Genomic DNA, 14,639 nt, shown 5'->3' with positions numbered 1-14,639 from the left:
CCTTCACTAGTAACAGAAAAAGCTGAATAACAGCTTCTCTGAAACCAGGAGATGCCAATACTTTTTGTTGAGTGAGGTCAAAATGAAAGAGATTGATGCAGACAAGACCAAACTAATAAATCATTCTTGTATAGGGATCACGAGCCTGAATTTGGCTTATCAAATCATGGATTAGATTATAAATTCAGGCATATAGTAATAAATGTAGAATTAGATCACATATGACAAAGCAAGTGTGACATCAGAATACAAGTGACAGGGCAGCCCCGGTGGCGCAGCGGTTTATCGCCGCCTGCAGCCCAGGGTGTGATCCTGGAGACTCGAGATCGGGTCCCACGTCGGACTTCCGGCATGGAGCCTGCTTCTCCCTCTGCCTGTGTCTCTGCCTCTCTCTCTCTCTCTCTCTCTCTCTCTCTGAATAAATAAATAAATCTTAAAAAAAAAAAAGAATACAAGTGACAGTGTGGTAGACAATCAGCATGGGCATTGGAATGGATCCAATGACTTGGGCATTGTTGGATAAAGCTTATATTTGACCATAATTAATTATTTTAGCAGCCTAGACTCTTTAAACTAAATATACCAAACTTATTTTTAAATAAACTATGTATATAAAGCATATAAAAGTAAAGCATCTTACATTGCTTCTGGGTTCATTATGCAGACAGCTCCTGAGCACTGGCATTTGTTAATATCATCATAGGCTATTCCCATACTAAGGCTCAGTAATTGGGCTAAAATAACTGCAAGCGATTCCAGACTTATGGTTCTGGGGTGCTGGCAAAAAAGAACACACATGCACACACTCACATTCAGGAAGATAATTCATTTGCCTGGACGATAATGTAATTATTAAAGATAGTCACTCAATAAAATTGAATAGAGTCATCTAATGTATTAAACACAGGCATGCCATCCATATTGGTCTAACATGATACAGGTACTATTATCAATATAAGAAAAATATAAAAAGTGACATCTGAAATTTTACCAAAATGTAAATACATGGTTCACTTGGCATCAGGGCAAGAAAAATATTACCCCAATAACTTTTAATTATATATACAAAAGTTATATTTGTATTCACAAAAGAATATCTTTAGACATAATACATACAGGTCAAATTATTAACAGATTATGTTCATCTATTATTTAATTATAATTAAATTATATTTATATTATATATTATAATAAATTAATTATGTGAATCTTCCATACATTTAAAAAAATCAAAAATTAACCCATTGATTTAGGCTAAATAATGACCAAAAATAAGAATGCTGACTTGGCACAGTTGCTTAAACTTTATTTTCAAAACTAAAATATCTTTATAATTTTGTTTGCAAATATAAAATACTTATTATCGTGCACTTGGGACATACTAAAACATACACAGTCTAAGAAAAATCCAAAACCCACACTATCTCTTTTTAGTATATCCATACTTATCACTATTAGTATATACCTAATAGCATTTTGTCGAATATACTTCAAGAATGGTTTCTGGGAATACATTTGGGTATCTTATGTTTGTCTCTCTATATCAGCTTTGCAGCATTTTCCACCCTGCTCTCTAGCCCAGAAGGTGACACCAACAGATTATGTTAAAGGGTTCCTTTACCCTCTGCTTTTACCTTGATTTGGTCTAAAGAGAGGAACAGGCTGAGAGCAAATTATTTATTACCACCACTGCCAGCATGCCTATAATTGTCTGAAATATTGAGTGGAAGCCTCTAATCTGTCTGTGACCGTAGTAAAATGACATTGTCCTTTCCTTCAAGTCTGGGTGACATTTTTTTATTACTATCCTTACAAGCATGGCAAAGTTCTTATGTCTTGCATACCCATTGACAAATGGTCCCTTTATCAAATTATCACAGTTTAATATACCACCCATCTCAGAGAGAGAGAGAGAGAGACAGAGAAAGGGAGAGGGAGGAAGGGAGAGGAGGAAGAATGCAAAAGAAATTGAAGGATTCTGAGGATTTGGCTAAATTTCAAGAATTTAAATAATAAGATATTATATAATAATATAACAAACAATAGCATATTATTACTATAGTTACAGATTTGCTTGTTTGCAGGATAAAGTGGAAAAGGTATAACAATTATTCAATGTATCCTTACAAAATCATTTATTTTTTAAAAAAAACATTTTATTTATTTATTCATGAGAGACACACAGAGAGAGGCAGAGACACAGGCAGAGGGAGAAGCAGGCTCCATGCAGGAAGCTGAGCCACCCAGGCATCCCTTAACAATCATTTCTTATTCTGTATCTGTCCTGTTCCCTGTTATCATTTATAGCTCAATAAGATGGAAAAAATGATATTCAAAAATTTCAATTTAGTTATTTGTGTAAAAGTAGTTTCCTTCTCTCTCTCAATGTATAAACAAATCTTTAAAAAAAAAAAACGTAGTTTCTTACTCCCACTCCCCATTAACTGCTTATCTTCTATCTTCTTACTACGACATGTATTTTGACCTTTCCTTTCATAGTATGATGGGATCAGATACATGGTTTAGTTTTTGAGATGACCCTCCTTTACACTCTCATTATGACAATCTCACATTGAACTTCTACTAATCATCTCAGGCCGCTATTACAAAATACTACAGATTGGAGTGGTTTAAATAACAAATTTATTTCCTCATAGTTCTGAAGATCACAAGTCCAAGATGGAACTACCAGCAGGGTTAGTCACTGGTATGGCTACCTTTTTGCTGTGTTCTCTCACGTGGATTTTCCTCTATGTACCTGCAGATAGGTATTTCTGGTGTCTGTTCCTGTTTTTGTAAGAACACCAGGTCTATTGAATTAGAGATCCATTCTTATGATCTCCTTTAATCTTAATTATCTCCATAAAGGGCAGCCCAGGTGGCTCATTAGCACCGCCTTCAGCCCAGGGCCTAATCCTGGAGACCCAGAATCGAGTCCCACCTCAGGCTCCCTTGATGGAGCCTGCCTCTCTCTCTCTCTCTTTCTCTCTCTCTCTCTCTCTCTCTCTCTCTCTGTGTCTCTCATGAATAAATAAATAAAATCTTAAAAATAAAAAAAAATCTTAAAAATATATATATCTCCATAAAGGTTAAATCTCCAAATACAGTCACATGGGGCTTAGGGCTTCAATATATGAATTTTAGGGGGCTCGATTTAGTACATAACAGACCAATATGAAAAACTTGAAAAAGGTAAGGACTAGAGTATTAGAATCTCCTACAGAATATTTTTATGATTACTTCCATTTTGAAAATAAAATAATAGAAAAAGTAAAAAGTAAAATTAAACATTGGATTTTTAAAAAATATTTTAGGAAAAATATCACAACTAAGCAGACAAGTTTCTTTTTGCAAATAATACTTGCTTAGGACAATAGTTGTAAAATAACAACAGTACCTGACATTTATTAAGGCTTCTTATGTGTCAATCACTAGACTGAAAAAAAATATGCAGACGAGTATTGATTGAGCAACATGTGATTACTTACTATAAGTATGCCTACCACTTATGCCTATAAAATCTTTTAGTCTCTAATTTAAGGTCAGATTCTATATATGCCTTTCAGACCAAGCTTGCCAATATTGTTCAAGTCTTCTAAATTTGGTCTGAAAAATTAATTATCCAAGTATGATTTATTTGGGCTAGTAGCTCTTTCAGTGTTTGCTTTGTGTTTTTTGTAGGTATTTAGTTAGGTACATATGATTTCAAGTTTATTATATAAGGCTGGTAAAATTTTGTTTCATTCGAAATAGTGAATCACTTAAAATTCATAGTTTACTTGAAGAACCTTTTGCTGATTTACATTAACACTGATACATTAATTTTCCTTTGGCACTATATTCTGCATTTTTGTACTCTTCAGGGTTAAAATTTCTGGCATTATATATGGTTTTGAAACATAAAAGAGAAAACAATCTGATAACTTTTTTATTTTTAATAGTTGAGATTAAAATATTTTTAGCCACTTCTGGTTATTGCCTTTTCAAAATTGATAAAATTTTGTGTAATGGTTTCACACAAATCTTATGCTTTGATGCAGTTTTATGTACATATATGCATATATATAGAATACTTATTTAACATATATACACATTCACATACAATTTATACATATTATATGTACATACACATATACATACATATTCATGAATTGTGTATATATGGCACATACCTGCATACATAGTACACTATAGAAGATATAGAATGTTTTTGTTACTCAGAAAGCTTTCTTCAGCAAGTTTCCAGGCATGATCTCTCCACGAAATGTTTCTGTTCTGATTTTTAACAATATGGCATATCTTTAGCTATGCTTTAGCTTCATACAAATGGCACCAAGAAATAAATAGCCTTTGTTTCTGTCTTCTTTTTCTCAACTTAAAGTTTTTGAGATCCATCAATATTGAGTGTACCAATAGTTCTTTTATTGCTTACATTATATGAATATACCACATGTATAGCCATTTCATGGATAAGAGGACTCAGTATTGTTAAAATGTCAATCTCCCTCAAATTGACCGAAGGATTCAGTTCAAAAACCAATCAAATTCCAAGCTTTTTTGTTGGAATTGACAAGCTGATTTTAAAACAGAAATACCTAAATTAGTCTGAAGTAGTAGTAGTAGTAGGGCTTATACTACCATTATGGATGATATACTATAAAACTATAGTTATCAAGACAATGTGGTGTTGGCAGGAAGGACAAAAAGACCAATGATACAAAAGAATACATAAAAAGAATATATATATGATGATTTGATTTATATAATAAAGGCACCACTGTAATTCTGTGAAAGAAAAATAACCTGTTTACTAAGTGTCATGAAATGATTGCTTGCCTACTGTGAATAAATAATCCTGATCCCTAACTCACAGCAAACAAGTTATTTGAATGTGATTTATATAGATCTGTAATTGAAAGGTAAAAATAAGTTTGTATTAGAAAATATAAATGATTAGCAAAAATTCTTTGAAGGTGTTCCTTTTTATATCTAGTTTGTTAACAGTTTTCTCTCTTTTTTGTCATAAATGGGTTCTTTTTAAAATTTTTTATTTAAATTCAATGAACCAACATATTGAACACTACATCTGACACAAATGATGATATCATAAATGAGTTCTAACTTTACTAAATGTTTTTTTCTGCACCTATTATTTATTTTGGTATGATAGATCATGATTGATTTTCAAATATAAAATTAACTTTGCATTCCTAGAATAATTCCAATTTGGGCCATGTGTTAATCTGACAGATTGCAGATATAGTTGACATAAATCTCAGTTCATAACACAAGTGAAGAAACAGGCCCCTCTTTTAATTTTCTCTAAAAGAATTTGTTATACGTTGGTACTAGAACTTTTTGGGATTTCCTGAAGGAGGCCATCTCAACCTCAAGTTTCTGTGTATTTTCATTTTTTGTCTTATAAGATTCAATTACTCAATAGTTCAATGTTGATTCAGATTTTCTTTCCTATTGACTTGATAGATTTTTATTATTCAGGAAATTTGTTAATTTCATCCAGATTTATTGCCATCTGTTACTTAAGAACATGCCTTGTTTTATTTTTGATATGTCTGAGATCTGTGGTGATGGTGTCCTTTTTTTGTCAATGATGTTTTGATAATTCATTTGCTCTTTTTGAGATAGCCTATTAATTTTGCTTGGAATTTATCAATTTTATTTATCTTCTCAACAAATTGTTTTTGTACTTGATGATCTCCATATACATGTTTTGTATTTTTCACTGATAAGCAATATTATTTTTATTACTTCCTCCTTTCTATACAGTCTTTCAGTTTAACTTACAACTACATGTTTTTGAAATTGGATTTAGATCATCTATATTTAAGCTACCTTTATTTTAATTTGTATAACTAAAGCTACAATGTTCTCTGTTCTTTTTTTTTTTTTTCTGGCACCCCAGGAGTTTAAGTATGCTGTATTTTTGGTATCATTTAACTTAAAATGAGTTCTAATTTCTCATGTTTTATTTGCAAACCCTTAGAAGTTTTATGTGATGCTTCTATTATTTAGTTCTAATTTTAATCCATGGTGGTCAGAAAATTTTCTCTGTAAGATTTCTCTCATTGATGCTGTTTATTTATCACTGTTTTATTTATTTTGGTAAATTAAGAAAAAAGCAAGGGAAGAGAAGAAATCTTATGTATGTGAAAGATATGTTTATTTTCCCTTGTTTGAAGTGATGATATTATGGATTTATGCATATAATAAAATTAAAGTGTATACATTAAATATGAATAAATTGTTATGTTTAATGCAGTTAAAAATAAAATATTCTGCTGCTCTTTGGTATAAAGCTTTTAAATATGTTTCAACAAAATGGAAAATAGGGCATTTCTGAGTTAGATTTTTTTCTCATTCTCAAATATTATCATGGATGTCTTTTCTTCTTTTAGTCTTTCATATTTGCTTTATGTATTTTGAAGCAGTGTAACTAGGTACATGAAACATAATGATTGCTATGTCTTTTCAATTCCTTTATCATTTAGTATTCCCATTTCTTGTTTTTTTCAAGTTTCTTTTTTAGATTTAATTATTCATTCATGAGAAACACAGAGAGAGAGAGAGAGGCAGAGACATAAGCAGAGGGAGAAGCAGGCTCCATGCAGGGAGCCCAGTGTGGGACTTGACTCAGGATGCCCTGAGCCAAAGGCAGAGGCTCAACCGCTGAGCCACCCAGGCATCCCAATATTCCTATTTCTTGTAACACATCTTTCCTTAAAGTCTACTGCTATGGATTGAATTGTGTCCTCTGCAAAATCTTAGGCTGAAGCCCTAGCCCCCAGTGTGACTAATGTGACTGCATTTGGAGACGGGGTATTTAGGAAGTAATTAAGGTTAAATACAGGCATCTCATAAAACTGTGGGCTTAAAAAGAAGATCTCTTTCTCTTTCTCTTCTTTTTCTCTCTCTTTCCCCACTTCTCCCCACTATATAAAAGCACAAGAGAAGATGGATGCCTGTAAGCAAGAAAGAGAGAGAGCTGTCACCAGAACCTGACCATGCTGGCACCCTCATCTCAGACTTCCAGCCTCTAGAACTATAAGAAAATAAACTTGTGCTGTTTAATCTACCCACTCTATGTTATTTGGTTATGGCAGCACAACCTAATTAAAACATCTATTTTATTTGCTATTAACATCTCAAGAAAAATTGCTTTTGTTTAGTATTTACATTGTATACATTTTCAATGTATAGATTCCATTTTCAGAAAAATGGAGCAAACAAACACCAGTTTATCTCTCCCATTGAACCCATCTATAAAACCTGGACAGAATGAAGAGACAGTTCTTCGACAAGTCTGAAAGTATCAGCATTCAAAGGGGGAAGAATACCCTAACCCAAAGTACCAGTGAATTGGTCTCTTCTGGCCTAAAAGCCATGTAGTGTGAATTTGGAAGTGAGCACTATATTGCAAATGGAGAACCAGGAGAAAAATCTAGAATTCTAAACTGAAAAGTGGGAAAGGAAACTTGAATCTCAGGGAAAGTGGGGATGTCCTGTGTATTTCTTTTCTTTCTTTTCCTTCTGTTCTTTCATGTCTCATCTATCAGATGATTCTTCAGGGACTGTAGCAGCACTGAAGTGGACAAAATGGGGGAAATTACAGAGCCAAAATTCTGAATCTGAAGGAAGAGCACTTTTCCCTTCTCTTAGTGGAGCTTTGGGTTCAAGAATTTGGGACGAAATAAAGTAGTCCTGTTTTGTCATACTCTGTTCTCTACTGCTTGGTCTCCGGAGGTGATACAATCACAGAAATGGAAAGATTCTGGACAAAAGACTAAAAAAGGCAACCACAAATAAGTGAAACATACTAGGATGATAGAGAGGTGTGAATTGAGGAAATCAATCCCACAAAGCTATCGTCTATCTATTTACCATCCATCTATCATAATCATCTCTATCCTGTAACCCTCTCTTAATATTTAAGTCTATATTTTTTAAAATTTATGTATAAACCATTGTATTAATCTGGGCTTGCTAGAGAAATAGAACCAATAGCATAGTGAGAGAGAGTCGGAGAGAAAAACATGTATTATAAGGAATTGGCTCATGTGATTATGGAGGCTGACAAGTACAAAACTGGGAGAGTGGGCCAGCAGCCTGGAGACCCAGGACAACTAATAATGCTATTCCAGTTTGAAGGCCAGCAGGCTGAACACCCAAGGAAGATGATGGTGCAGATGAAATCTGAAGGCAATCTGCTGACGAATTCTCTCTTGCTTGTGCCGGATGATCCTTTTTTTCTATTTCAGCCTTCAAATGATTGGATTAGGCCCACCCATATTAAGGGAGATAATGTGTTTTACTTAAATTTCACCAATTTAAATATTAAATATTAAACTCTCCAAGTCAACATGCAAAATTAATCATCACAAGCATCATTCTAACATTTCAAATTCAGGTTCAAAATTAAACTCCTCTTTTACCCTTCCACTCCCCTTATGCCTCTGGCCCTGTTCCTCTGTCTAGTTTTTTCAAGACAAATCTGAGGCATAATCATTTATTATTCTATCCTACAGGTTATGTATTCCAATAAGGTGGTAAGCCCTTATGTTCTATTTTCATAGTATTTACTGAACAACATCTACTCACAAATCCAAGAATAAAACACTAGCTTATATCATTCATCTGCAATTATCTCCTATCTGGTCTCCTTGTTTTAGAAACTTACCACTCAACAATTATTTTTCCATAAGGCTACTAGAAGAATATTTCACATTGGCTTAAAAACCTCCAGTGCCTTTTTATTGCAAATTGAATAAAATTCAAAACTATTTACCAAGATCTATAAGGCCCCATATAATTAGACTCTTGTTGACTTCAACAATCTTAATATTTTTTCAGCCATCTTGTTCATGACATTCATGTCCATCTGAAAACCTTTGAATTTAATGATCTTTCTTGTAGTCTCTGACTTCTTGGACCTTGCCATAACTGCCTGTTTCATTCTTCATCCTTCCCTCTTAAATATTTTCTCCTTAAGGTTTTTCTCTGATCACCCTAGCTTAAATAGTCCCCTCCTCATCCCACCGATTATATCACCCTACTGTATGTTCTTATTAGAAAATGCCATTAACTAAATATTATGACATTACTTTCAGTTAAATGATGGCAACAGATTTTCCAAGTAGAAATGATCCTACATTCTTTGGATAAAATCACCTTGGTCATGGTCTATTATCTTATAAATTGTTAGGTTCAGTTGGTTAGTATTTTTGATTTATGTTTCTACTTCTCTTCATGTTTGTGGATAAATGAGCTCTAGTTTCATCTTGTGTAACATCCTCTTTGGTTATTAATATTATTATGGTAATTCTGGCTTCCAAATTTGTATTTTTATTTTTCTATTCTCCATAAATACCTAAGATTGAAATAATCAGTTCCCTCAAAATTGTTTTATTTTCCTTATGAGATTTTTAAAATAATTGATTCCTTTAATAGTTTGGTTATTCTGAATTTCTAGTTCTTCTTGTGTAAGTTTTAGGAAGTGATAGATTCCTATTAAAAATGTACTTATTTTTCTACATTTGCAAATTTGTTATAATAACTACTGTCTTCCTAATATTATCTACTTCTGCAGTATTTCCCCTTTATTTTTATAATTTTATTAATATATGTCTACCCTATTTTATAAAAATTAGTTTTGACAGAAGTATGCTTGTTTTTAGTTTTTTTGAGACTTAATATTCCTTTCAAATATTTCTATTCTACCTATAATGTCTTGCATTGATTTCTGCTTTTATCTTCATTATTTCTTGCCATTTATATGTCTTAAATGTTATCTTGTTTCCATCTTTTCACATATTTTATATTAGAAAATTAGCTCATAGTTTCTCAGCTTTATTATCTGCAAAGTTCATCAGATACTAATTTCCTGGACTATTCTTCCTTTACTCCTTCACTCCTAAAGTTTTAGTATCAATTATTTTAGCATCAACAATGCTTTTGATTTAGTTTCTTATGAATATGAGATTTTAATTTTATTTTTGTTTATTGTATAGCTGGAATTGTCTTGACAACTTGTCCAAAAATCATTTGATTATATATGCGTGGGTCTATTTTTAGATTTCTATATTGTTACATTGATCAGTTTAATTACACTGCAATATCTTAATTACTGTGTTTTTTGGAAGTTTTTATCTTCCACTTTTCCTCAATTTTCAAACTTGTTTTATCTATTTTCTTAATATTTGTATATAAATTTTTTGTTATCAGCTTGTCAATTTTTTCCAAAAAAAAAAAAAAAGCCTGCTGAGATTTTGATTAGGACTGCATTATTATCAGTATAATATTGCAAAGGACAATTTAATTTCATATGAGAAAGACAACAATTTAATAAATTTTTTATAAGAAACAGAGATAGGATTAAAAAATAAAATACCTTTTAAAAAGCTTAGGAAATTAGAAATGAAACTGAGCCTCCATATTATGTTACAAAGTGTCTATAATAATCTAGGAGTATTAAATCTGGGATTTTTGAGGTCCTAGCCAATTCAATAGGAGAAGAAAGAAAAGATATAAGTATTAGAAAGGAAAAAAGAATGAAATTGTTCTTATTCACATATGACAAAATTGGACACGAAAAAGTTTTAATCTAATACTACTATAGATAAACATAGAAATATACAGGTCTGTGTACAATATGTTTTTCAACATACAGAAACACATTATATTTAAAATATAATATTGTCAAAATCAAACCAAATATATGCAAAACATCTACATGGAAAGCTACTGTGAAGTTTATGCCTATTTGCTATGTATTATATATATGTATATATATATATTTGCTATGTATTATATAATAATATATATATATTAAAGAACTGGTGAGTTATTGGCTTCTCTGAATGTTCTTTTTTTAATATATTTTTTTAAATTTTATTTATTTATGATAGTGACAGAGAGAGAGAGAGAGAGAGAGAGAGAGGCAGAGACATAGGCAGAGGGAGAAGCAGGCTCCATGCACCGGGAGCCCAACATGGGATTCGATCCCGGGTCTCCAGGATCGCGCCCTGGCCAAAGGCAGGCGCTAAACCGCTGCGCCACCCAGGGATCCCTCTTTTTTTTTTTTAATAAAAAGATTTTATTTATTTATTCATAAGAGACACACAGACAGAGAGAGGCAGAGAGAGGAGCGGGCTCCTCGCAGGGAGCCCGATGTGGGACTCGATACCAGATTCTGGGATCACGCCCTGAGCTGAAGGCAGACACTCAACTGCTGAGCCACCCAGGTGTCCCTAAAGGTTCTTTTTTTAAAGGATTTTATTTATTTATTATTGAGAGAAACACACAGAGAGGCAGAGACATAGGCAGAGGGAGACACAGACTCCATGCAGGGAGCCTGATGTGGGACTCAATCCTGGGACTCCACGATCACACCCTGAGCCAAAGGCAGATGCTCAACCACTGAGCCACCCAGGCATCCCAATATATTTTACTATCAATTCTATTTTCTCATACTTGCTTGTTTCTTATTTAACTAGAATATATTTTAACTTTTTATGTTCACTTTCACTTAGTCCTAGTAATGTATCTCTTGTAAAGAACTAAACATTTGAACTTGAAAAAAATTTTAAATTCATTAGAGATTTTATCACTTAGTTGGTGAGCTTAATTCATTTACATTCACATAATTACTGTTATATTAAAATATATTATTTTGATATTTTCAATTCACTTTATTTTATATTATTATTATGTTTCTTCTTCCTTAGCTATAATTTTCATTTATTCCATTAGATTATTACATGATACAGTTTTGTTCTTACTATCCATTCTTAAGATCAAAGTTCATCTCATATGCCCATACTTCTTTTTTTTATTATTTTATTATTTTATTTATTTTTTTAAAAGATTTTATTTATTCATTCATGAGACACACACAGAGAGAGAGGCAGAGGCACAGGCAGAAGGAGAAGCAGGCTCCATGCAGGGAGCTTGATGTGGGACTCAATCCCGGGACTCCAGGATCACACCCTGGGCCAAAGGCAGGCACTAAACTGCTGAGCCACCCAGGGATCCCCCTCATACTTCTAAATTTTACTATTATCTATAACTTTCTCTTAAGAAGACAAGTTCTATAACATTCTTTTATGTCAATTCTATCACTCCTTAACCACACCATCATAGAATATGTTCTGGTTTAATATTGACATAATACCTATCATTCTCCACTGCAGCACAGTTCCAGCTATTTTCATTTATAGCTTTTCATGTTATAAGTAATTTCTACAAATATATTCTGAATGTTAGTATATCTGGGAATATTTTTATTGTGTCTTATATTTGAATGACTTCTTTTAGGTATTAATTGTGCCTTTCAAGTACTTTTATATTACTTTTTTATTCATTATTCATTATGATTTCTGCACTATAGAACTTCTTTGTTATTATGATTTTCATTTTTCTGGAAATAAAGCAATTTTCTTCATTGTATTTGATATTTCATTTCATTTTTGGTGTACTTTTTTATCTATTCTGTTTTGATGTTTTATATGACCTTTTCATCCAACAACCAACTTTTCTCCTCTCTTACAAGATGATTGAGTATAAGGGATATGGGAGACTGCAGAAGGGATTGCTTGGCAAGGATTTTTTTGATCTGATAGTAGCTATGATTTAGTGAAATTTATTTTCATTTCTCCTTCAAAAGTCTTCTTATGACTTTTAATTATTTATCTCCATTACTCTTTTCTTAAAATATTTAACATACTTATTTGAGAGAGAAAGAGAGCACACACTCGAGTTGGGAGAAGGGCAGACAGAGGAAGAGAATCTCAGCATAGAGCCCCATAGGGTGCAGTCTTATGACACTGAGATTATGACACAAGCTGAAATCAAGAGTTAGACCCTTAACCAACCAAGTCACCCAGGGGCCCCAATCTCCATTACTCTTAATATCTAGCTAAAGGCACTTTTACTTCAATAATATATTTCCCTTAACTTTTCATTTACTGCTCCTATACCTTTTCTGATGTCTCCTGGGAGAGGTTCTAATTCTGATTTTATCCAATAATTTGTGCAATTATTATATTTTTTGTACCTAATGTTTCAGAGTAGTCCATTCCTATAATATCTTACACACTTCATTTTCTTTGAAGTTCTATAACTATAAATAGTTCTGCTTCAAGTGGTATATATTGTGTACTGTGTTTTCTTCCAAAGACGTATAATACTCAGGATCTACATAGTCCATGAACTGAGGTCAACAGATAATATGTCCAGTAATGCATAATGGTATAAAAACCTTGAGGCCAAGAACTGCTTGTGTCAACCCTCATGAATGAGTAAATTAGTGACTAACAAGTAAGTGGATGAGTCCAAGGAAAAAGAATTGCAAGACATCAAATATCTTCTGCTAACTATTCTTACATGTTTCTACTAATCCAAAAGTCACCTGGGTTGTGGTTTCATCTACAAACTTTTAGGAAGAAGAAGCAACTGAGGGATATAGATCTTAGATTTTATTCCACAGCTCTGAGAAATTAGGTAGGGAGGTGGTGTTTAAACATAAGAGGACAAAGAGGAGCTAAGATAGGGTAGTAGGAGGACCCTAGGCTTGCCTGGTCCCTCAAACACAGGTAGATAACTATCAAGTCATTCTGAATATCAAGAAATTGTTCTGGAGACTAGTAGAACAAATTGTACAACTAGAGAGAGAGATAGAAGAGGCCACATCATGGAAGGTGGGATGTAGGGAGGCATGATTTGGGGGAGAAAAGGATCCCAATGAGGGAGTCCAGGTCAGGGAGGGAGACAAAAGAGAGAAAGAGAAGTGCACAAGAGATCACACAAGGAAAACATTTATCCAAAGACATTGACTGATAAAATGAGAGGGGCTGATTTTCATGATCCCTGGTTGTTTTTTTACAACCAATGGGGCCAAAGATTGGAATTTCAGAGGCCTATAGTGTGACCAGGGTGGAGCCTGGTGGGTATTGCATTGCTCCAATGGAGGAGGACAAATAGCCCAGTAGCAGGAACTGAGAATCCTCTGGTATACCCTGAGAGAAGTTCCCCTCCATAGACCACATCTCGGATAGATGGCATTATCTTTTCAGGGACAAGAGAGCTGGTGGGTGCCGTTATTCTTCCCCACCTTTCAACATAAGTCAGAAACACCTGCTGAGGGTAGCTCATCTGGACACTGGTTATTTGCTGCACTTTATTCCAAAACCCACTCCCTGTACTTTGCTGTGTCAGCTTTTCTGGGAAAAACTTACATCAACATCAGCATGGCAAGACCCTCCACCAGAGGACCATGTGATGACTGTTCCCTAAAGTTTGGAGTTCTAAAACTCAACCAGCCTGCCTGGGATAGAACACAGGTGCATGGTGCCACAAGAATGAAGTCAGTCACAGTAAAGGAAAAGATCTGAGAGATGCCTGAGACACATGATAGGTGATTATTCGCTCTTTAGGGAGGGCTTCCTAGACAGTGGCAGGCAAGAACTCCCTTCTCTAGGATGAGGGAAGGGGCTGGCTACATTTTTCTTCCCTTCCCTCAATGTAAACTAACTTCAGTAAGCACAGTGCCAACAGCGGCAGCCTAAACTGCTTACACCAAATCCCACCTTCCTACACTCTTGCCATTGCTGCCTTTCTAGAGCAAT

At 33.7% G+C, this 14,639-nt stretch overlaps 1 protein-coding gene across 1 annotated transcript in view; it reads right to left on the bottom strand.

Annotated features, from left to right (window-relative positions):
* Positions 1 to 14,639, bottom strand: part of ADAM2 (ADAM metallopeptidase domain 2) — a 139,744-nt gene that overhangs the window by 58,492 nt on the left and 66,613 nt on the right. The window contains exon 11 of the mRNA XM_055335466.1: positions 641 to 777. Coding sequence (XP_055191441.1) covers positions 641 to 777 — 137 coding nt within the window. The remainder of the gene's footprint in view (positions 1 to 640; positions 778 to 14,639) is intronic.

This window comes from Nyctereutes procyonoides, unplaced genomic scaffold, assembly GCF_905146905.1.
Source record: "Nyctereutes procyonoides isolate TBG_1078 unplaced genomic scaffold, NYPRO_anot_genome, whole genome shotgun sequence".
NCBI classification, from domain to species: domain Eukaryota; kingdom Metazoa; phylum Chordata; class Mammalia; order Carnivora; family Canidae; genus Nyctereutes; species Nyctereutes procyonoides.
Note: the sequence above shows the minus strand (reverse complement) of the source record. Positions and strands in the feature narration are given on the sequence as shown.